Source organism: Poecilia formosa, unplaced genomic scaffold (assembly GCF_000485575.1).
Source record: "Poecilia formosa unplaced genomic scaffold, Poecilia_formosa-5.1.2 Scaffold45, whole genome shotgun sequence".
In the NCBI taxonomy this organism is placed as follows: domain Eukaryota; kingdom Metazoa; phylum Chordata; class Actinopteri; order Cyprinodontiformes; family Poeciliidae; genus Poecilia; species Poecilia formosa.
In genome coordinates, this window is record NW_006799984.1 from 1,689,279 (window position 1) to 1,714,392 (window position 25,114).

The 25,114-nt window shown below is 37.6% G+C and overlaps 1 protein-coding gene across 5 annotated transcripts in view; it reads right to left on the bottom strand.

Annotated features, from left to right (window-relative positions):
* Positions 1–25,114, bottom strand: part of cadm3 (cell adhesion molecule 3) — a 161,081-nt gene that overhangs the window by 22,662 nt on the left and 113,305 nt on the right. For all 5 annotated transcript variants that reach the window (XM_016671490.1, XM_007552029.2, XM_007552028.2 and 2 more), the window contains exons 6-7: positions 2,095–2,265; positions 1,434–1,524 (exon numbers count right to left, since the gene is read on the bottom strand). In XM_016671490.1, coding sequence (XP_016526976.1) covers positions 1,434–1,524; positions 2,095–2,265 — 262 coding nt within the window. The remainder of the gene's footprint in view (positions 1–1,433; positions 1,525–2,094; positions 2,266–25,114) is intronic.

Consider the following 25,114-nt stretch of genomic DNA (forward strand, 5'->3'; position numbering starts at 1 on the left):
GATACATTTGGATTGTGGGAAATGAAGGAATTTGTCACTAGAAATGTAGGCATCTGCAGACTGTGAGACCGAGTCTGTGCAGACCACAAAATCACACAATATGTGGGAGCAGTTTAAAGTTTAGTCACTGTGCTCCATAACTGGCTAAATATAAAAAAAGAGCAAGGTGAAGGGAAAAAAAATGAGCGTAGCAACTCAAAAGGAAAATGTGTATAAAAGCGGGAAGGTCATGCCAGCAGTTTGGAAGTACATTGGATATTTAAAACTAAAAACGCTATGAAACTGATATAAAATACGTATATAGACTAGCCGTACTTTGAGGCTTGTCTCTACCAGATTTGCACATCTAGAGTAACGCATGCTGTTTTATTCAATACCAAAATCCTCAGGGTAAGATCGGATAGAACGTCTGGGAACATAAATTTTTAAGTCTTGCAGAAGTTTATCAATCCCAATTTCACCAGAAGATTCTAGTACATAAATATGCCTCGATCTAAATGAAGGTGTCTGCTTTTTAGGTTTGTGCTATCCTGTTGAAAGGAGAACCGCTTAAGTCTTACGACTTTAGCAACTGCTAATAGGTTTTCTTCTTGGACAGCCCTGTACTTAGCTCATCAACATTCCCATTGACTCCTACCAGCTTCCTGATCCCTGCTGAAGAAAAGCATTCCCAAAGCATGATAAAACCATTACAATGTTTCGCCTTGAGGAACGGTGTGATCGGGGGGACATGCAATGTGTGCAAATGGCATTTCTAAAGTAAGCCCCAAAACCACTTTTCATTCTGTATCCCCAACATGGCTTGTTGCAAACAGGGCTTCTTATGGCTTTCTTTCAGCTATGGCCTTTGTCTTGTCCCTCTTCTATAAAGGTTAGACTTACCATGGGCCTCTTGGCTACATGTCTTTGTAATGTTCTCCCTTCCTAACCTGTGCGTTTTAGGTAGACGCCCATATTTTAGTAGCTTTACAACTGTGTCATACTATTTTCACTTTCAGATGATTGAAAAGTTCTTCATGAGATTTTTAAAGCTTTGGATACTCTTTTATAACTTAACCATGCTTTAAACTTTTCTCTTGGCCTTCATGGCACTGTTTGTCTAATAATGATGTCAACCAGACCTCTGAGGCTTGATTTTTATGCACAGGTTCAACTTCTGAAGCCACAGGAGATATTATTTAGGGGTACAACCACAAATTCCAATCCTCTCATTTTATAACAGAACTTTGTGTTTGCCCAATAAAATACCAGTAAAAAACTGTGAGATTTCAGTTGTAACCTAACATAGTGCAAATATGTGTTTAAATAGATAGCATGGCAACAATTTGCTGTAAATATAAATGCAGATTGTAGGCAAGTGTGTCTGAAGAAACATGCGCTTATTTCTGTAAAATGGTTGACGTGAAAAAGGAATGTGTGTGTGCTTCTCTTACTCAGGGTTGCCTTTTCCTGAACACTGCAGAGAAAACCTCTGCCCCTCTATCGCCATCCTCTCCTCAGGAGTGATCGCTACTTCAGGGGCATCTATAAGAAGAAGACGAACACACACACACACACAGACACACACACACACCGACACGGTGCGGTTATATAACACAGGAGTAAGAGCTGTACACACACCACAGACAGTCCCATTCATTCCTGTCTCCATCTACTATATTCTGTGTTCTACATGCATCATCTTACTATGACATAACCCCCTTACACAATAGCGCTGCTTTACCTCTGAGCTGCAGTACCACCACCTTACCCACAGGGGGGCAGTATTCATACAGAGTCTTCAGTTAGTGATTTCATTTTAGCTGATAAAGTGTTCTTCTTACCCACTGTGGCTCAACTCTAGCTGAGTGCAGCAGGCAAGAAAAGTAAGATTCCTGTCTTCTTCTTGTTATAACAGACTGGTACATTTTAGATCAAACTACAAAGGAGGTGGATGTTTCTCATGCTTTTCAAAAAAAGCTTAAGAAAGAATATAAAGAAGCAAATTCGTCAAAGACACTAGCTTACATTTCTCCCGTTTCTTCACCCAGCACCTGTTGTATCTTCTCACCATTCATTCTCCCAGCAAACCTCCCAGTCTCCCAGTTGACTTACACAACACCCGCAGAGACTGCTCGCTCCTCTTCTCCCCATGTTTCACAGAGTCGTGGTCGACGACGCAGGAGATTTTGGCGTTATCGTCGTTAGCGGTCACTTCCAGGGTGAGCTCGCTGCTGACGTTGTAAGTGGGGTCATCTGGAACGGACTCCACCACGTCAGGGCGCCCTAAAGTGAGGAGGCAAGGACATGGAAGGGTTAAAAGTAAAATGGTGATCAGGCTCAAAATCTGGGTGTGGTGATGGACTCTGACCCCAACCCTCAGAGCTACATAGAGACAGTTACAAAGTCGGCCTTCTACCAACTGAAGAACATTTACAGGATTAAGAGAAGCGAGAGCTAGACAAACTCATTCCTGTTTATCTTTAGTCGCATTGGTTACTGTAACAGTGTCTTCACAGGTCTGCCTAAAACATCTATCGCTGCTGGTGGTGTCCTCACTAAAACCAGGAAGACAGAGGCCCAGTTCTAAAGTCCTTACACTAGCTCTGTGTATCACAGAGAATAAACTTTAAAATAATGTTGTTAGTTTATAAATAACTGAATGGCTTAGAACCGCAATACATCAAAGATCTGCTGTTATTCTATCAACCTTCCAGGGGGGAATCAACTTTTTGGGGGGCAAAATGAATCGTAGCAGGACATATACAACAATATCGGTAGCCTACAGGCTACTTGTTAAGCTTAAGGTGCTGTATTGATATTAGCTAGTCATCTTTTAGCTAACATTACCTGCATCCAACAATTTTACTCAACTCAGTCGGTTAGTCTGGGGGAAAAACTGTGAAAAGTTTTTTTGCGTTTTGCTGGTTTGCTGCCATGATTCTAACACAAACCTGCGTAGCTCTGGACAGCAGCAGCAGGCCTCCTTCACTGCTGCACAGGTATAAACCCTGCGTAGCGCTCATGTTGCGTTTAAAGGCGGCTCGGAAAAACAGGTTACGACATGTTAACAACGGATTAAACAGTTTTAACTGTTAAAGTGACAGAGGACACCGATATGGGAAGTGCGGAAGCCCCGACTGTATCAAATTGACAGAGGAATAACAGAGAGTTGGCCATTCTAAGGTAAAAACCCAGCGCATACAGCGTTCATGTTTTTTTTTTCATCCAGACGGCTTCCCGCTCCTCCCCACTTGCAACGCATGGCGCCCCCCACTAGGGGGCGCGCCCCACAGTTTGAGAACCTCTGGTCTAGACTATAAGACCATTTGTTTAGAGTTCCTTTTGAACCATAATAAGTGGAACATTAACCAACACACATGATTTATATTGATGATTTTGATCTAAAGACTGTATCCATCTCCGTAGCAACTCAAGCACCCCACAGTGTCACAGCACACCCCACTAAAAACAAGGGATGACGACCTTCTCCAAATCTGCAAAACATGTGAACCAGACCAAACTTTTACCGGTGATTGTGTTGTTAATATCACAAAATAACTGCCATTTCTTTTATTGAAAGGTCATTATTTGTACTAATACATCCATATTGTGACTACAGTGATATAATCTGTTGGTGTGAATTTGCAATCAAAGTATTCTGCTTTCCTTACACCTCAGCCATTGTCTAGTCTGAGAAAATTGCCTAGCAACCCCCATTTTATGATCCATAGCTGATCCACATTTAAGCCCATTCATTCAGCTTAATTATCCCAACAAGTTATGGGAATATCAGTGAAGGAAATGGAAGCAATTTGAAGATGTTATAATGGACTATGGGAAACTAAAAAAAGCCATTGTGCACTATTCACTAAAGAGGAAAATAAAGCCCTGATGACTGTAATTTCGCCGTAATTGCCTTATATTTTAACTGTTTGTGGCACAGTTTGAGTATTCAAAGGGTATTTGTACCTTTGGGAAATCCACAAAGATATCTGAGAGTGCTAAAAGCGAGCAAAGTTGAGTTAACATGTCCTCGTATAGTCCTAAAATAGTTATACAAAGCAAATTAATGTCTTGTCTGATGCTGTTTGCATACATTTGCATGAGAAATTACTAAATGCATTTTGCATGCATTTTGTATTAATAATTTGGGAAGACAAATATTTAGTCTGTCTAATTTTTATGAATAAATATAATAAAGTTTATTCATAATCTATGTATTAAATACATGATTTTAAATAATTTTATTTAAATTAAGTCCAAATGATTTTGAATTCTGAAAAAGCACATAATTCGAATTTTGAATTTATAAACTGCACAGAAAAAATACTGTCTGCTGAAGGCTGGTAATAATATAGTGCAGGGAAAGAAAGAAACAGAAAAAAGTGATCTTCTATGTGCTGGCTTTACAAAAAATGGGTTAGAGATGTCACAGCAGGTTAGTTATTCTCTCCTTCAAGCCTTCCAACTGTGAATTGTTTCAAGAGTTTTTAAATACTTTCATAAAATTTTGAGAAATGCCCTCCAGGTGAAAAACTGACTCATTTACAATCCTAATTAAAATTATTTAAAACCTTTTTTCTGTTTCGTCAGTCACTTTTACACTAGGTCTATTATCCAGTACAGAAATAAAGAAGGAGCAAAACAGCTGCTGAGGATGGAGGAAATGACTTAATTATCTGAGCTTTTTATGCTCTAAACCAGCAACTCGGTCCAAATCTGAGACTTTGCCTGAAACTTTGCCTATTTGCCTGAGACACTGTAAAATAGCTAGTTGTCTACTATAAAATGCAGACTGCTAACACTAGCTGTGCTTCCATTACAATTGCGCACAAAACTGTTGACATTCCTCTAATGTTGAAAAAACACAATTTCGCATTTGCAGTGTTTCCATTAAATCAGAAGCACAATTAAAATCATATATGAATAAGTTTGTTCACACAATAAGTCATTTAAAAACATGCTGTGCTGTCATCATCTTACCACTTCCTGTGATCATCTTCATCTTTTCCACCAGTAGTAACATCCAGTTTTTGATCACATGACTCGTTTTGCATCTAGAAAATACACTAATTTCTATACAGTCGACGAACCACCTCATCCCAGCACAAAAACGTTTTATCGAAAACCATGATTTTTTTCGAAATTGGCGAGTTTCCATTAAGTAAATGTATTTTTGTAATTCCAATTTGCCATATAAATGCACAATTAGATGGTCAATGGAAATGCAATTAATGAACATGTGAACAGAATAGTAGGCAAGATCATAAAAGATGAAAGTTTTACTTTTTTTTTTTTTTAAATCTTTTACCAGGAGTAAATGTTAGTGACTGGACCTCGGTGAGTTTTAATTGCATACTTTTGCTCCAAACTATAACAAAACAAACTCAGAATCGCATTATGGCAGCTCTGTCATGCAAATGTTGCCTCATTACTCATAACCTTGTCTGCGAACGTCAGTAGACTTCACACTGCCTGCTCATGTTCATGTTTACCAGCCAGGCCTGTCTGTAACGTCTCAGGCTGCGGGACATCAAAGGGACAGGAGAGGCTAAAGATCTAATGCTGCTACCCTCAGCTTTCTTCGGGCTCACTCGCTCGCTGTTGCTTAGGAGACCGTTTGCATTTCACTTGGTTATAAACCATCACTTTGGACAGGAGGGGGGAAAAGGGGAGAAGCTCTGCTCACAGGGAAAAGAATAAGCAATCTGGTGAAGCCACATTTAGTTATTTAGACTTGTTTGTACAATGTATGCTTTTGTATTGGCTGTTTTCAGGTTTTCTATTTTGTTTATTTTACATTTCTGAGAGCAGGAGACAGAGAATCAGGTATGCTTAAGTGAGCGTACGAAGCCACAGAATCAACCACAGTTCCAGTATAAAAGCATAACTGTGGTTGAGGCTGTGATTTCAAGATCTCCATCTGTTGCAGGAAGACGTATCAGACCGAGTGGTTTGGTTCAGACCGTGAAAGTGGTTCGTGAATCTTGGAGAACGGGCCAGAACCTCGACACTTACTCCTGCATGAGTTGACAAGCACACTCGCAAATGCACACACATGAGCATGGGCGCATGTAGGTCAAGCTTATGAATAACTACCCTCAGAGGAGACAGAGATAGTGGCAGGGAAGCACACGGAAAAACACACACACCTTGCTTTTCTTTCTTTCTTTCACACTCTGCTGCCCCCCCCCTCCCCGCTCTCCCTCGGCCCTCTATCTCCACCCACACCAGAGAGCACTTCAAATACCTCTGAATCTAATGACATCTCTCTTTTTATTACCATAACCAGTCCTCTGACCCGCTGAGAAAATTAGTTTACTTTCCAGGTGCATTTCAATAAGCCAACGCCAGTCTTTTCGCTGCAGCCTGTCTCTCCCACTATCCCTTCTGTCTCTGCACACACAAAGACAGCATATACTGGCTTTATTAAAGACAATGGATCTCCAGAATCTAACCTTGGGAATGGTGGAACCCTGTTTGTTTACCCACTGGCTCTTGTGTACCACTCTTATGAAGCCACACGTTTTTGTTTTAATGGAAATGAATTCAAGGCGTTCATTAAGGAAAATTTTAAACAGTAGATTATGTTGTTTTTTTTGTTTGTTTGTTTTTTTTCCCCAAATACAGCAATCTTGTGTGTTTTCTTGTGATTCCCTTTTCTCCAATTCATTATGAGAACATCAAGGAAAATATAGACGTCTGGTAAACCTAACAGAGCGGTAAATAAAGAGTAATAACATGTTGGACTTTGTAAGATACAAACTGGAATTTTCAAGGGTTAGCTGTACCCAAAACTTTGAAAAATGGACATATATGTATTTGTATATAAGATTTGTAATATGCAAGGCACCAAATAGTTCTAATACCTTTCTTAGGCATGTAAGCCCCATTGGCTCTGAGTGCTTTATTTAAAATGAGATTATTATTGTGCTTTTCAGCACCAAAAACTCCATGTTGGTCTACCATAAAGCAAAAGAAGAATACCTAAAGAAATACCTCACGTGAACCCTTTGGTACGGTGGAAGACCTGTAATGCTGTGGGCCCATTTTTGTTTTTCTTTTTATAAAAAGACTTTTAATGAAAATCTGGGGCTGCTGACAGACATCTTAAAATATACCATCTGGGTTATTATGTAGGATGATGATTCAAAGACATACTGCCAAATGGTAGGAAAAAATTAATCTAACCCAAAAAAAAACATTTCAGTCCCAGTCCTAGAAAGTCTGTGGGGTGAGCAGAAAGGAAGATAGAGAAGACTCAGGATGATCTACCCTGGTGAAGTGGTGTAAAAGAATAAGTGCTGTTTTACTGGTAAACTGGGGTTATACAATACATATAAGCAGACAAATAAATAAATTAACAAAAATGTCCTAATATGTTTTTTTTTTCACTTTAAGGTTCTGCTATTGCCACAAAATGTAGATTCTTTCCAATGGGTGTCAGTAACTTTGAAATATTTTTTTTCCTTTTGCAATACAACATTAACCCTACAGACCCACCAGGTGAAAGCTAGTACAGCTGCATCATTTATGGGGAACGTTCACATGAAGCCAATAAAGTTACTTACTATTTAATTTGGTTCTAGGATCAAGAGCTGGAAAAGGGTGGAAAAAGGAGAGCTATGTGGGAAAAAATGCCACAGAGTCTGAGAGAAGATGGTGGACAGAGAAGAGTTGTTCTGAACGATAATTATGATCCAGCTTCTGAATCTGGAGAAACATTTCAGCATGTCTGTTGCCCTTTGAAGCCATCTTAAAAAATGGGACACTAATAACCATCTGTCGGTGCAACTGTGAAAGAAAGAAAAAAGAACTGTCGCCTTAGGATTGAGTTCAATAAACTGAACCAATTTACTGCTCTTCCTCTCTGATCCAGTCTGATTATTGTCCTCTCACTTATTTTTGCAAACATGCTTGATTTTATTCAATTGTTTCTTATGTTTATAAGCTTCATTTTAGGGCTTGTCAACATCTCTGTGTAATATTCAAATTAGCTCAAAGTGAGCACGCTGTCTCCTCTACAGTATATTTTTTGAACTATTCATCTGCTGATCAGTATTCTCACTTGTGGGTCCTTACTGCACCAAGAAACCGCCTGTTCCAAGTAGGAGCAAAGTAAGGCATTATCATACAGGGATGGCAGCAATTTATGTTTAGCTTTGAACAGTAAATGCAGCATAAGTATTCAATAATTTCAAACAGCTTTATTTTTATCTTTACTTTCAGTTTTTGATATGACAGCATTGCACCAGGTAGGCAGACAGAATAAGCAAATTTCTACAGTAAATGAATTTGGTATTTAAATAAAAAGAAAAACTTTTTAAAAAGCTAACTTTAAATTTTTACCTTTTATGTTTTGTTTTACGTCAATATTTTTGTAGTTTTGTTTGAATAATATTCAATTTTGTAAAACGAATCACAACATACTACTCTCTCTGTACCTGAATAGTACTTTTTTCTGAAATTCCTATAACTACTCCAAAATACTAAGAACTAATTAAGTAGCTTTTAGAAGAATGTAAGTATAAACATAGCAAAGCAATTAGCAGCTGACTGTCCAGATAATTCCTTTAGATTTCACCATTAGCCAAAGAAAAAAATATAACAGGAAGTGAATATTGAATTTAAGGCAGATTTATTAAGATCATTAACTAATTGCTAACAACTGCCTTCTTCATTGATGTTTTGAACCCAAAACTCAAAAAACATTTCTGACCGTTATAATCCCGTATGTTTAGATTCAACCTGTCTACATGCAAACACATGAACACGCACTCAAGCCCACATTGCTGGTCATTTTCACAACAGTAAGAGTTATGAAAAACATGCACACACTGAACATAAAGGCAAAACCAGAAAAAAGTCCTGAATGTGTCAGGCAGTAAAAATGTCTCTCTGTAATTCTTTTCTCATTTGATATTTTTGAAAAGATGCTTATTAGTTAAGTGTTAGATTTCTCACAGGTGCTTATATTTATATTACCAGAGGTTGGAAAAGACCAACAAGCTGTAACTTAAACGAGAGGTCCACTGATAGCAGATTTCTAGCCAATCACCAGTCTTTAAAAAAAAACTCACTTTTTTATTTTTATAACTAACACTGTCAGGCGTTATAAGTTAAAAGATGCCTGTAAAGGATTGAGTCGTATAAATACTTTTCTAAAGTGAAATGCTTACCACACTTTTCTGAAAATGTATTTATCAAGAAAGGAAAAGTGATGAATTACTTTATTTTAATTTCACAATAATGGCCTATTTGATGCCCGTCATGCAAGAGCCCAATGAATCTTTGTGTTTTGGTCGTAATGTGTCAAAAATATTAAAAAGTCAAAAGGTGTTCATACCTTTGCAAAACCAGTGCTCACAATCCTAAAGGCAAAGAAGAAATGACATAAAGTGAAGGTATTTTTGCCGTATCACACGCTGCTGCTCAGTCAAATCCAGTTCAAAAGTTTACCAAATTTTAAAAATTCAAAACAATTCCAAAAGTCACATAATGAAAGTAACATTTTTAATGAAGGATAAATCATTCAAATTCACATTAATATTTGATCATATTTTCCCAGCACTAGCTAAAGTGTGTGTAGCTTTTGCCTTTGTTAATATTTAAGCTGAACTACACTCCAGCAGCTGCTAAAACTTTCATGAGATACACATAATTTTCTATAAAAGACCTCTTGCTCGGTTTAGGAAAGAATAGGTAGGCTATGGAACAATGTGGAGAACAAACAGCCCTTCAGTTTGGGATGCCACAGAGATGAGCTGCAACCACCCTGAAGCATACAGTCCACCAGAGGATAATCATATTAGCAGAATCAAGCAGCTGGACGTGGCAGTAACTGGTCGAAGTCTTTCAGATTGATGCTTCTGATCAGAGAGCTGAGCCAGCCAGTCAGTTAATCCATCACCTGATAAACAAATAGGTCAAAAACAACGCCTCAGTATTCAACAAAATCAGTCCACCAACAAGATGAACATGTTTCCTTGTGCTGAATGAAACATGGATTTAACAACATCCTACTGAAGTTGTAAAAATAAACCCTAAAAATTAAATTTTCACAAGTCTTTCTCACACATGGGTTACACCTTGTTGGTGCAAATCCTCTTTGGTTAATTTACACAAACCAAGCAAAAAAAAAGATTGTGTCCTTATAAGTGGGTGCTTAAACACAGCAATTCAGCATCCCACAATCCACTAAGTGGCAACAGAGTTGATTGTAATAACACAGCGATGCATGGAGTACCACCCACTTCACTCACATGCATTCATATATGATTCTCATCAGTGACTGTGGGGTAAAAAATGTGTCCAATTTCATTAAAATCTGTCAAATGGAACAATTTTCTTCTCCTACTTGGGATATATGGCTCATATTTCCACTCTATTTTCCTTTAATTTGATCTATATTCTTATTCTACTTGCCTTTAATATCAACTATGTCAAAGCTGGAACCAATCAAAGGCAGCAAAAGGGCCAATGTATACCACTGACTGGCTGTGAGGCTTTAGAAAGATACATCTATTATAACAGATGCTACATACTTGCTACTTTGCATCTTTGCATCTTTGGATCTGTTTGACCCAGACTGTGATGGGGGAAAAAAAGGGAAAAAAAAAGGGCCATCTGGTACAGCTGTCCATGTAAATAGGTTGGAGCAAAATGGGAAGCCCTGGATGCAGAAAAGTGAAATAGTCCAAAATCATGTTTTTGAAATTAGTTTTCAATGTGTGAGTTTACAATTATAGTTACTTTGGTTGGAGAGATTACATAAAGCATAGAAGACCAATATATGATTAACTTTGCTTATGGTGTGAACTTATGCTTAGGGTTGGATATTCATGTAAAAAGCAATGCAATTATACTTGAAAAACATGAATCCTTTGCCTTGCCGTGTTGGTCATTCTAGCATTAGTATTGACCATGGACTGGGTAAATTACTTACCCAGCACACTTTACTTATCCTATTGGCTACTTCATTAACTCAAGTTACATCCAGGCCTTCTTGGCTGAATGAAGAAACCAGCGGTTTTCTGCTGTCCTCACAAACGTATGGGGCGAAGGGACTACATTTGGACCCTCTTACCTTCTGAACTGACATTGTGAAAGTGGCCTCTGTCTCTTTAAGAACTACCTCATTTCCAAAACTCCCCTTCAACACATAACCACAACAATGCTTCTCCATGGCATCTTTTGATGCCATTTCTAGGAGTGTTGTAGCTGCAGTATGATAAACTCAGAAGATCCACAATTCATCCAGGTGTTTGCTAATTGCTGCTGCCGCTAGTCTGGAGGAGCTGTGTGGGGGAGGGGTGTGTGGCAGTAGCTTGACTATGGTCTGTAGCTACAAGACAAAGAATTGGTTAAGTATGCAGCAGTTTGTAAGAGCGGGATTCAAGGCTTCCTCAAACATGAATAATTAAAGCAACACTCTGAAAATACTTTTGATTAGGAAATGTCATTAACATGATTTAAAGCTCAACAAAGTTGTTTTTGCATAGTACTGCTTTTTAAAACATAATATTACAGTAATAAAGGAGATCTAAAATGTTTTTGAAAACTAGTCATATGCTTGTCGGCCCTATTGAGGTTTATCAAGATTTTCCTAAGATTTAAAGTCCTTCTGATAAAAGTCAGGCAGGATTTTATTTTATTTTTTTTTTACTGTTTTATGAGCAGGGTTAATTGTTGTTTAACATATAAGCAATCAGAACACTTATATCATCTTTCTTGAAGCTTTTGTGGAAATCCCAGCACAACTGGGATGTGCTTAGTCAGGTTTATCACGCTGTGGGAACCTCAGAGCTGCTCATATCGAGTGCAAACAGTGCAGAAAGTCACTCTGGAATCAAAGTTGGCAAAATTTCAACTTTGATTCCCAATTAAACCCATGAATTTCTTTTGATGATTCCCACATCCACAAAGACCAACAAGCCAAGGTTCTAAACTGTGATGGGAAAAGAGGAAGGAAGCAGCACTTTATGCTCAACTAATAATGTGCACATCATTTAAAAGTGTTTTAATAAATAATTTCTGTCGTTTTTTATAAAGGTAATCTTTGTGGGGTCCAGTTGAGGCGTAAACAAACTCCCACATTTGGGATTGTCCACAATATGTCTATAGTTTCAATGGGAGTTTCTGCTGTTGTTTATGCTAATGGGTACTGAACCAGCAAAATTATCATATTACCTGGCACCCAATTGGGTTGTTTTAGTTGGCAACGTGAGGCAAGCATGTGACCTTTGAATAATTTGATATAGAGCCCATTTTTGATTATGTTCATCAAACCAGGGGGGGACTTATATACTGTAATGTTGGCAGTGTATCCGAGTCACAGTTTTAAGTTAAAGATTGAAGCAAATATGTGTTGTGCTTCATTTTTACATTTNGGCGCCCCCCACTAGGGGGCGCGCCCCACAGTTTGAGAACCTCTGGTCTAGACTATAAGACCATTTGTTTAGAGTTCCTTTTGAACCATAATAAGTGGAACATTAACCAACACATGTGATTTATATTGATGATTTTGATCTAAAGACTGTATCCATCTCCGTAGCAACTCAAGCACCCCACAGTGTCACGGCACACCCCACTAAAAACAAGGGATGACGACCTTCTCCAAATCGGCAAAACATGTGAACCAGACCAAACTTTTACCGGTGATTGTGTTGTTAATATCACAAAATAACTGCCATTTCTTTTATTGAAAGGTCATTATTTGTACTAATACATCCATATTGTGACTACAGTGATATAATCTGTTGGTGCAAATTTGCAATCAAAGTATTCTGCTTTCCTTACACCTCAGCCATTGTCTAGTCTGAGAAAATTGCCTAGCAACCCCCATTTTATGATCCATAGCTGATCCACATTTAAGCCCATTCATTCAGCTTAATTATCCCAACAAGTTATGGGAATATCAGTGAAGGAAATGGAAGCAATTTGAAGATGTTATAATGGACTATGGGAAACTAAAAAAAGCCATTGTGCACTATTCACTAAAGAGGAAAATAAAGCCCTGATGACTGTAATTTCGCCGTAATTGCCTTATATTTTAACTGTTTGTGGCACAGTTTGAGTATTCAAAGGGTATTTGTACCTTTGGGAAATCCACAAAGATATCTGAGAGTGCTAAAAGCGAGCAAAGTTGAGTTAACATGTCCTCGTATAGTCCTAAAATAGTTATACAAAGCAAATTCATGTCTTGTCTGATGCTGTTTGCATACATTTGCATGAGAAATTACTAAATGCATTTTGCATGCATTTTGTATTAATAATTTGGGAAGACAAATGTTTAGTCTGCCTAACTTTTATGAATAAATATAATAAAGTTTATTCATAATCTATGTATTAAATACATGATTTTAAATAATTTTATTTAAATTAAGTCCAAATGATTTTGAATTCTGAAAAAGCACATAATTCGAATTTTGAATTTATAAACTGCACAGAAAAAATACTGTCTGCTGAAGGCTGGAAATAATATAGTGCAGGGAAAGAAAGAAACAGAAAAAAGTTATCTTCTATGTGCTGGCTTTACAAAAAATGGGTTAGAGATGTCACAGCAGGTTAGTTATTCTCTCCTTCAAGCCTTCCAACTGTGAATTGTTTCAAGAGTTTTTAAATACTTTCATAAAATTTTGAGAAATGCCCTCCAGGTGAAAAACTGACTCATTTACAATCCTAATTAAAATTATTTAAAACCTTTTTTCTGTTTCGTCAGTCACTTTTACACTAGGTCTATTATCCAGTACAGAAATAAAGAAGGAGCAAAACAGCTGCTGAGGATGGAGGAAATGACTTAATTATCTGAGCTTTTTATGCTCTAAACCAGCGACTCGGTCCAAATCTGAGACTTTGCCTGAAACTTTGCCTATTTGCCTGAGACACTGTAAAATAGCTAGTTGTCTACTATAAAATGCAGACTGCTAACACTAGCTGTGCTTCCATTACAATTGCGCACAAAACTGTTGACATTCCTCTAATGTTGAAAAAACACAATTTCGCATTTGCAGTGTTTCCATTAAATCAGAAGCACAATTAAAATCATATATGAATAAGTTTGTTCACACAATAAGTCATTTAAAAACATGCTGTGCTGTCATCATCTTACCACTTCCTGTGATCATCTTCATCTTTTCCACCAGTAGTAACATCCAGTTTTTGATCACATGACTCGTTTTGCATCTAGAAAATACACTAATTTCTATACAGTCGACGAACCACCTCATCCCAGCACAAAAACGTTTTATCGAAAACCATGATTTTTTTCGAAATTGGCGAGTTTCCATTAAGTAAATGTATTTTTGTAATTCCAATTTGCCATATAAATGCACAATTAGATGGTCAATGGAAATGCAATTAATGAACATGTGAACAGAATAGTAGGCAAGATCATAAAAGATGAAAGTTTTACTTTTTTTTTTTTTTAAATCTTTTACCAGGAGTAAATGTTAGTGACTGGACCTCGGTGAGTTTTAATTGCATACTTTTGCTCCAAACTATAACAAAACAAACTCAGAATCGCATTATGGCAGCTCTGTCATGCAAATGTTGCCTCATTACTCATAACCTTGTCTGCGAACGTCAGTAGACTTCACACTGCCTGCTCATGTTCATGTTTACCAGCCAGGCCTGTCTGTAACGTCTCAGGCTGCGGGACATCAAAGGGACAGGAGAGGCTAAAGATCTAATGCTGCTACCCTCAGCTTTCTTCGGGCTCACTCGCTCGCTGTTGCTTAGGAGACCGTTTGCATTTCACTTGGTTATAAACCATCACTTTGGACAGGAGGGGGGAAAAGGGGAGAAGCTCTGCTCACAGGGAAAAGAATAAGCAATCTGGTGAAGCCACATTTAGTTATTTAGACTTGTTTGTACAATGTATGCTTTTGTATTGGCTGTTTTCAGGTTTTCTATTTTGTTTATTTTACATTTCTGAGAGCAGGAGACAGAGAATCAGGTATGCTTAAGTGAGTGTACGAAGCCACAGAATCAACCACAGTTCCAGTATAAAAGCATAACTGTGGTTGAGGCTGTGATTTCAAGATCTCCATCTGTTGCAGGAAGACGTATCAGACCGAGTGGTTTGGTTCAGACCGTGAAAGTGGTTCGTGAATCTTGGAGAACGGGCCAGAACCTCGACACTTACTCCTGCATGAGTTGACAAGCACACTCGCGAATGCACACACATGAGCATGGGCGCATGTAGGTCAAGCTTATGAATAACTACCCTCAGAGGAGACAGAGATAGTGGCAGGGAAGCACACGGAAAAACACACACACCTTGCTTTTCTTTCTTTCTTTCACACTCTGCTGCGGGGGGCAGCCCCCCCCCCCTCCCCGCTCTCCCTCGGCCCTCTATCTCCACCCACACCAGAGAGCACTTCAAATACCTCTGAATCTAATGACATCTCTCTTTTTATTACCATAACCAGTCCTCTGACCCGCTGAGAAAATTAGTTTACTTTCCAGGTGCATTTCAATAAGCCAACGCCAGTCTTTTCGCTGCAGCCTGTCTCTCCCACTATCCCTTCTGTCTCTGCACACACAAAGACAGCATATACTGGCTTTATTAAAGACAATGGATCTCCAGAATCTAACCTTGGGAATGGTGGAACCCTGTTTGTTTACCCACTGGCTCTTGTGTACCACTCTTATGAAGCCACACGTTTTTGTTTTAATGGAAATGAATTCAAGGCGTTCATTAAGGAAAATTTTAAACAGTAGATTATGTTGTTTTTTTTGTTTGTTTGTTTTTTTTCCCCAAATACAGCAATCTTGTGTGTTTTCTTGTGATTCCCTTTTCTCCAATTCATTATGAGAACATCAAGGAAAATATAGACGTCTGGTAAACTTAACAGAGCGGTAAATAAAGAGTAATAACATGTTGGACTTTGTAAGATACAAACTGGAATTTTCAAGGGTTAGCTGTACCCAAAACTTTGAAAAATGGACATATATGTAGTTGTATATAAGATTTGTCATATGCAAGGCACCAAATAGTTCTAATACCTTTCTTAGGCATGTAAGCCCCATTGGCTCTGAGTGCTTTATTTAAAATGAGATTATTATTGTGCTTTTCAGCACCAAAAACTCCATGTTGGTCTACCATAAAGCAAAAGAAGAATACCTAAAGAAATACCTCACGTGAACCCTTTGGTACGGTGGAGGACCTGTAATGCTGTGGGCCCATTTTTGTTTTTCTTTTTATAAAAAGACTTTTTAATGAAAATCTGGGGCTGCTGACAGAAAACTTAAAATGTATCATCTGGGTTATTATGTAGGATGATGATTCAAAGACATACTGCCAAATGGTAGGAAAAAATTAATCTAACCCAAAAAAAAACATTTCAGTCCCAGTCCTAGAAAGTCTGTGGGGTGAGCAGAAAGGAAGATAGAGAAGACTCAGGATGATCTACCCTGGTGAAGTGGTGTAAAAGAATAAGTGCTGTTTTACTGGTAAACTGGGGTTATACAATACATATAAGCAGACAAATAAATAAATTAACAAAAATGTCCTAATATGGTTTTTTTTTCACTTTAAGGTTCTGCTACTGCCACAAAATGTAGATTCTTTCCAATGGGTGTCAGTAACTTTGAAATATTTTTTTTCCTTTTGCAATACAACATTAACCCTACAGACCCACCAGGTGAAAGCTAGTACAGCTGCATCATTTATGGGGAACGTTCACATGAAGCCAATAAAGTTACTTACTACTTAATTTGGTTCTAAGATCAAGAGCTGGAAAAGGCTGGAAAAAGGAGAGCTATGTGGGAAAAAATGCCACAGAGTCTGAGAGAAGATGGTGGACAGAGAAGAGTTGTTCTGAACGATAATTATGATCCAGCTTCTGAATCTGGAGAAACATTTCAGCATGTCTGTTGCCCTTTGAAGCCATCTTAAAAAATGGGACACTAATAACCATCTGTCGGTGCAACTGTGAAAGAAAGAAAAAAGAACTGTCGCCTTAGGATTGAGTTCAATAAACTGAACCAATTTACTGCTCTTCCTCTCTGATCCAGTCTGATTATTGTCCTCTCACTTATTTTTGCAAACATGCTTGATTTTATTCAATTGTTTCTTATGTTTATAAGCGTCATTTTAGTGCTTGTCAACATTTCTGCGTAATATTCAAATTAGCTAAAAGTGAGCAAGCTGTCTCCTCTACAGTATATTTTTTGAACTATTCATCTGCTGATCAGTATTCTCACTTGTGGGTCCTTACTGCACCAAGAAACCGCCTCTTCCAAGTAGGAGCAAAGTAAGGCATTATCATACAGGGATGGCAGCAATTTATGTTTAGCTTTGAACAGTAAATGCAGCATAAGTATTCAATAATTTCAAATGGCTTTATTTTTATCTTTACTTTCAGTTTTTGATATGACAGCATTGCACCAGGTAGGCAGACAGAATAAGCAAATTTCTACAGTAAATGAATTTGGTATTTAAATAAAAAGAAAAACTTTTTAAAAGCTAACTTTCAATTTTTACCTTTTATGTTTTGTTTTACGTCAATATTTTTGTAGTTTTGTTTGAATAATATTCAATTTTGTAAAACGAATCACAACATACTACTCTCTCTGTACCTGACTAGTACTTTTTTCTGAAATTCCTATAACTACTCCAAAATACTAAGAACTAATTAAGTAGCTTTTAGAAGAATGTAAGTATAAACATAGCAAAGCAATTAGCAGCTGACTGTCCAGATAATTCCTTTAGATTTCACCATTAGCCAAAGAAAAAAATATAACAGGAAGTGAATATTGAATTTAAGGCAGATTTATTAAGATCATTAACTAATTGCTAACAACTGCCTTCTTCATTGATGTTTTTAACCCACAACTCAAAAAACATTTCTGACCGTTATAATCCCGTATGTTTAGATTCAACCTGTCTACATACAAACACATGAACACGCACTCAAGCCCACATTGCTGGTCATTTTCACAACAGTAAGAGTTATGAAAAACATGCACACACTGAACATAAAGGCAAAACCAGAAAAAAGTCCTGAATGTGTCAGGCAGTAAAAATGTCTCTCTGTAATTCTTTTCTCATTTGATATTTTTGAAAAGATGCTTATTAGTTAAGTGTTAGATTTCTCACAGGTGCTTATAATTATATTACCGGAGGTTGGAAATGACCAACAAGCTGTAACTTAAACTAGAGGTCCACTGATAGCAGATTTCTAGCCAATCACCAGTCTTTAAAAAAAAACTCACTTTTTTATTTTTATAACTAACACTGTCAGGCGTTATAAGTTAAAAGATGCCTGTAAAGGATTGAGTCGTATAAATACTTTTCTAAAGTGAAATGCTTACCACACTTTTCTGAAAATGTATTTATCAAGAAAGGAAAAGTGATGAATTACTTTATTTTAATTTCACAATAATGGCCTACTTGATGCCCGTCATGCAAGAGCCCAATGAATCTTTGTGTTTTGGTTGTAATGTGTCAAAAATATTAAAAAGTCAAAAGGTGTTCATACCTTTGCAAAACCAGTGCTCACAATCCTAAAGGCAAAGAAGAAATGACATAAAGTGAAGGTATTTTTGCCGTATCACACGCTGCTGCTCAGTCGAATCCAGTTCAAAAGTTTGCCAAATTTTTAAAATTCAAGACAATTCCAAAAGTCACATAATGAAAGTAACATTTTTAATGAAGGATAAATCATTCAAATTCACATTAATATTTGATCATATTTTCCCAGCACTAGCTAAAGTGTGTGTAGCTTTTGCCTTTGTTAATATTTAAGCTGAACTACACTCCAGCAGCTGCTAAAACTTTCATGAGATACACATAATTTTCTATAAAAGACCTCTTGCTCGGTTTAGGAAAGAATAGGTAGGCTATGGAACAATGTGGAGAACAAACAGCCCTTCAGTTTGGGATGCCACAGAGATGAGCTGCAACCACCCTGAAGCATACAGTCCACCAGAGGATAATCATATTAGCAGAATCAAGCAGCTGGACGTGGCAGTAACTGGTCGAAGTCTTTCAGATTGATGCTTCTGATCAGAGAGCTGAGCCAGCCAGTCAGTTAATCCATCACCTGATAAACAAATAGGTCAAAAACAACGCCTCAGTATTCAACAAAATCAGTCCACCAACAAGATGAACATGTTTCCTTGTGCTGAATGAAACATGGATTTAACAACATCCTACTGAAGTTGTAAAAATAAACCCTAAAAATTAAATTTTCACAAGTCTTTCTCACACATGGGTTACACCTTGTTGGTGCAAATCCTCTTTGGTTAATTTACACAAACCAAGCAAAAAAAAAGATTGTGTCCTTATAAGTGGGTGCTTAAACACAGCAATTCAGCATCCCACAACCCACTAAGTGTGTAATAACACAGCGATGCATGGAGTACCACCCACTTCACTCACATGCATTCATATATGATTCTCATCTGTGACTGTGGGGTAAAAAATGTGTCCAATTTCATTAAAATCTGTCAAATGGAACAATTTTCTTCTCCTTACTTGGGATAGATGGCTCATATTTCCACTCTATTTCCCTTTAATTTGATCTATATTCTTATTCTACTTGCCTTTAATATCAACTATGTCAAAGCTGGAACCAATCAAAGGCAGCAAAAGGGCCAATGTATACCACTGACTGGCTGTGAGGCTTTAGAAAGATACATCTATTATAACAGATGCTACATACTTGCTACTTTGCATCTTTGCATCTTTGGATCTGTTTGACCCAGACTGTGATGGGGGAAAAAAAGGGAAAAAAAAAGGGCCATCTGGTACAGCTGTCCATGTAAATAGGTTGGAGCAAAATGGGAAGCCCTGGGTGCAGAAAAGTGAAATAGTCCAAAATCATGTTTTTGAAATTAGTTTTCAATGTGTGAGTTTACAATTATAGTTACTTTGGTTGGAGAGATTACATAAAGCATAGAAGACCAATATATGATTAACTTTGCTTATGGTGTGAACTTATGCTTAGGGTTGGATATTCATGTAAAAAGCAATGCAATTATACTTGAAAAACATGAATCCTTTGCCTTGCCGTGTTGGTCATTCTAGCACTAGTGTTGACCATGGACTGGGTAAATTACTTACCCAGCACACTTTACTTATCCTATTGGCTACTTCATTAACTCAAGTTACATCCAGGCCTTCTTGGCTGAATGAAGAAACCAGCGGTTTTCTGCTGTCCTCACAAACGTATGGGGCGAAGGGACTACATTTGGACCCTCTTACCTTCTGACCTGACATTGTGAAAGTGGCCTCTGTCTCTTTAAGAACTACCTCATTTCCAAAACTCCCCTTCAACACATAACCACAACAATGCTTCTCCATGGCATCTTTTGATGCCATTTCCAACCATTCTAGGAGTGTTGTAGCTGCAGTATGATAAACTCAGAAGATCCACAATTCATCCAGGTGTTTGCTAATTGCTGCTGCCGCTAGTCTGGAGGAGCTGTGTGGGGGAGGGGTGTGTGGCAGTAGCTTGACTATGGTCTGTAGCTACAAGACAAAGAATTTGTTAAGTATGCAGCAGTTTGTAAGAGCAGGATTCAAGGCTTCCTCAAACACGAATAATTAAAGCAACACTCTGAAAATACTTTTGATTAGGAAATGTCATTAACATGATTTAAAGCTCAACAAAGTTGTTTTTGCATAGTACTGCTTTTTAAAACATAATATTACAGTAATAAAGGAGATCTAAAATGTTTTTGAAAACTAGTCATATCTTTGTCAGCCCTATTGAGGTTTATCAAGATTTTCCTAAGATTTAAAGTCCTTCTGATAAAAGTCAGGCAGGATTTTATTTTATTTTTTTTTTACTGTTTTATGAGCAGGGTTAATTGTTGTTTAACATATAAGCAATCAGAACACTTATATCATCTTTCTTGAAGCTTTTGTGGAAATCCCAGCACAACTGGGATGTGCTTAGTCAGGTTTATCACGCAGTGGGAACCTCAGAGCTGCTCATATCGAGTGCAAACAGTGCAGAAAGTCACTCTGGAATCAAAGTTGGCAAAAGTTCAACTTTGATTCCCAATTAAACCCATGAATTTCTTTTGATGATGCCCACATCCACAAAGACTAACAAGCCAAGGTTCTAAACTGTGATGGGAAAAGAGGAAGGAAGCAGCACTTTATGCTCAACTAATAATGTGCACATCATTTAAAAGTGTTTTAATAAATAATTTCTGTCGTTTTTTATAAAGGTAATCTTTGTGGGGTCCAGTTGAGGCGTAAACAAACTCCCACATTTGGGATTGTCCACAATATGTCTATAGTTTCAATGGGAGTTTCTGCTGTTGTTTATGCTAATGGGTACTGAACCAGCAAAATTATCATATTACCTGGCACCCAATTGGGTTGTTTTAGTTGGCAACGTGAGGCAAGCATGTGACCTTTGAATAATTTGATATAGAGCCCATTTTTGATTATGTTCATCAAACCAGGGGGGGACTTATATACTGTAATGTTGGCAGTGTATCCGAGTCACAGTTTTAAGTTAAAGATTGAAGCAAATATGTGTTGTGCTTCATTTTTACATTTATCTCTCCTGGCTCTTAATTTTCACTTTATTGCTCGAAACTTCCTTGTGCATTTACCCATAAACTCCGGATGTTTTTTAGGCCTTTTTAATTTTTCTAATTTGTTGTAGTTTATTTTAATTTAGATAAAGAAAATTCTGAGCTCTTCAAGTAAAGCTGATCAGTTGCTAAATGAGGAGAATATAGCTTTTGCTTGGCATCTCAAAGGTGTGAAAATACCTAACTGTGAACAAAAGAAACACATGCTCAGCTAACGGCCTCCCCTGTAGAGGAGGAAGGTTTTAAAATAACTGAATCTCATCACTCATCCCTTCTAATCAGATTATGAGCAGTGAAAGCAGTAAAGTGAGTTATCAGGTCATAATTTCCAAAGAAAGTTGGAGCCCTGGGATTTCTGAGTGATTACAGCGGCTGGATACTGTATAGTGGGTCCTTTTTTGCTGAGTCTTTATCATTTCTGTACTTTACTGCACTCAACTAAAAAAAAAACAACTTTCAGATAAAGTATCTACAATTTCCACCACAGATAAAAAGCATCCAGTAAACTGTGGTGCTCTTACTGTACTTTTAAGAAGCTTTTTGTTTTTTTGCTTTACATAAGAGACTGATTTCCCTGATTTACCTGCATGTGTCTTTTTTTTTTTGTTCTTCACAAAAGAAAATTAAACTGCCTGAATGTAAGAGAGAAAAATAAAACAGAAATCCAACACTTTCAAAGCAATAACAACCCGCCAGTTGCTCGTTAAAATGTCAGGCGTCAGTGGGTGAGATGAAAATGTACGACGCGCAGTGATGTCCAAATGCAGACGAGCCTTCTCAAATTCAGTCACGTTCTAAGTGACATAAGGAAAATAAACTGTCAGATGAATTTATTAGACCAATTTCCTCCATAAAGTTAACAGCCTTGTCAAGTAGATTTAATTTTGTTTACAAAACTAAAACGGAGTGGCACCCAACAATGCTAGATTTGCTCAACCCGAGGATCTGTAGTTGGTGCAGCTTTGTTGTAGCCATTTTGTTTGTAATGTGTAATTACTGAACCTATTTGGCTTACGTCTCTTGCACATTCAGACCAGTGAGAGGAATGCGAATGATTTGGCTTGTGAGGTGCTGATAAGTGAAGAATAGAAACCTGAGAGGCGTAAGTGGTGTCATGAGTGCAGTGATATTTTACAGGCAGTTACAGCAGATGCCTCATAGATACATCAGACTGCATTACCAGCGCTTGATTTGAGTTTTATGGTGGTGGTGCTGTGGGTTTGCAGAAGGCTGGGTCGTCGGATCATGCAAGTGTTATGTGTTGCGTTCTCCTTAAGGCACAATATGAGATGATATGGCATGCATGGGTGACCTTTCATGGCAATGCAGTTCTACATTTATTTTGATGAGGCAGAAATTGTCTCTGTAATGAGGTAGATAATATCTGATGATCTTAAAATTGTCATTGTTCAAGAAATGCTAAACATTTTCCTCTGTGAGGGACAAGTCAAGTCATTTCTTAATTCTTAGAGTGGGAAGTTCAAATCAGGTCTCAAACAGTGATTCTTTGTTTGAACTTTTAGTTTCAATGTTTTTCTCTTTTAATCATTTCTTTGTTTTCTTTTAACTGGCTGTTTTAATTTATTCTTTGTGTTACTTCAGTCATTCTCATTGTTTGTGTTTTGGATTTGTTTCTCTAAGTTATCATTCATTTTAATTTGCTGTTCAAGTTTCTTTTCCCATTTCAATCTCGTTGTTTCTGTCTGTTCTTTCACGTCACCTCGGCCACCATTCTGTTCCCCGTCGCAGCTGTTAATCACTTCCTCATTTGCATCTACCTGCTCCTTCCTCAGCTGCATCCATTCACCTGCTGATGGTTTTTCTGTCTATAACACTGAACCACTGCAGGTTAGGAATTGAAATCCTGCTCTGCATTGATGAAAACTGATTGTTATTTTGTATTTACTTTCATGTGGAATATAATTGTGCATTTGCGTTAAAAATATATTAATAAAAAAAGAACAAAATTTGTTTATTCCAGATAAGACGAAGCGTTTCATATTTTGTCTTTGTAAATACTTTTCTTGTAAAAGAAGGTAACGGTTGTTAACCCCCATGCTCACCCCGCCCACTGCTGTACTATATATTGCCTTAAATATGCGGTTTGGTGGGAGCTCTTCTGTTTAATCTGAGCTGAAGGATTTGCAATCATTTCAAAGCTTTTTCTGAATCTATATTTAAAGCCTTTGTTCTTAAGTCTAGACAGTAAACATGTTCCAAGGTACGTAAGGAATTACAACATAAGTGAGGTGCAATTTAGTGAGTGAATGTTGAATTTCAGATGAAATGTAATTATATGTAGTGCTTTCTTTGATCATAGCCGCGTACTGATGGCAGTTCAAGAAGAAAAGAATACGATGTTGGAAGCATGTTAAGTTTATTTTGTCCTGAAATTGCCTGAAGTCATTTTAGATAGAGTTTGGTTTAGAAGACTGGTCTGGCTGGCCTTTATTATGTAGCTGAAGCTAACATGAATAGTTTGTTTTTAACCTTTTCTGACTCAGAGTTCTGAATCTCCCTGAAAAATCAAGTCTCAGTTATTGAGCCTAAGTCAATTTTCAAATAATACTGATGAAGCTTTAGATTTTACATGTCTGGTGACCTTCAGCCAGTGTTTCGACTGACTGCTGGGAGCTCCAGCAAACACATCACATCATATCTGAGTTTGTACCAAAATGCATCGAAATCTGCTCTCCTTTCTGGGGCCTCAGTCGGTGCTAAAACTTTGCCACCGAATGTAATATATGCCCCTTAATACAGAGGACATTATAAATGCAGATTTAAAATGAGAATTTTATGAATTATAAATATTCCAGTTGGAACTGTGATAATATATCACTGTTTACTCATTTAGGCTAAACAACCACCACAACTGTCTAAAAATATGACACAGATTTATTAATATTGTAATTATTGCCCCAGCCAGATTTGATTTTTCTATAACTGAGCCTGATGTTATTCTCGTCTGAAAGGCTGTGCAGTAACTGCTGGAACCAGACTCTTAATGAGAAATTTCAGACACCCTTAATCTTACATCCTGCACCAGCATCCTTTATGTCTCCAGGCCATTTCAAGACATCCTCAAGGCTGAAACAGAAGGTGTTACATAATAAATATTTAATTAAAGGAGTCCCCGAGGAGCTGCTGAGCAAAATGTATATATTTATTGCGACATCTCAAGTAAAACATAACTTTAACATAATTCTAATTAGATTTTCTTTTTATTTTACGTTTTTGTTCTCCCCAGCCTTATGATGCTTCCTGCTTCACCAGTGTTCCCACCTGCAATTTCTCGTTAATTATACTTCTCCATACTGACACACGCCCATGTAACCTTCAACATCCTCCCCATGTGCATTATGACAATTTGGGCTGAAATTCAGCTGCTGCGGCTTTAAGTGCCACCATAAATCCCTATTATCCCCAATCCAATACATCGATGTCACTAAATGATCCATAGCCCTTTCACACAGTACAAGTAATACAGACTTCAAAGCTCTTAGCCTTTCATTCTTCTCAATTACCACTCCCTTTTACCGCACTCTCTCCTGCTCTCCGTCCACTCTCTCTC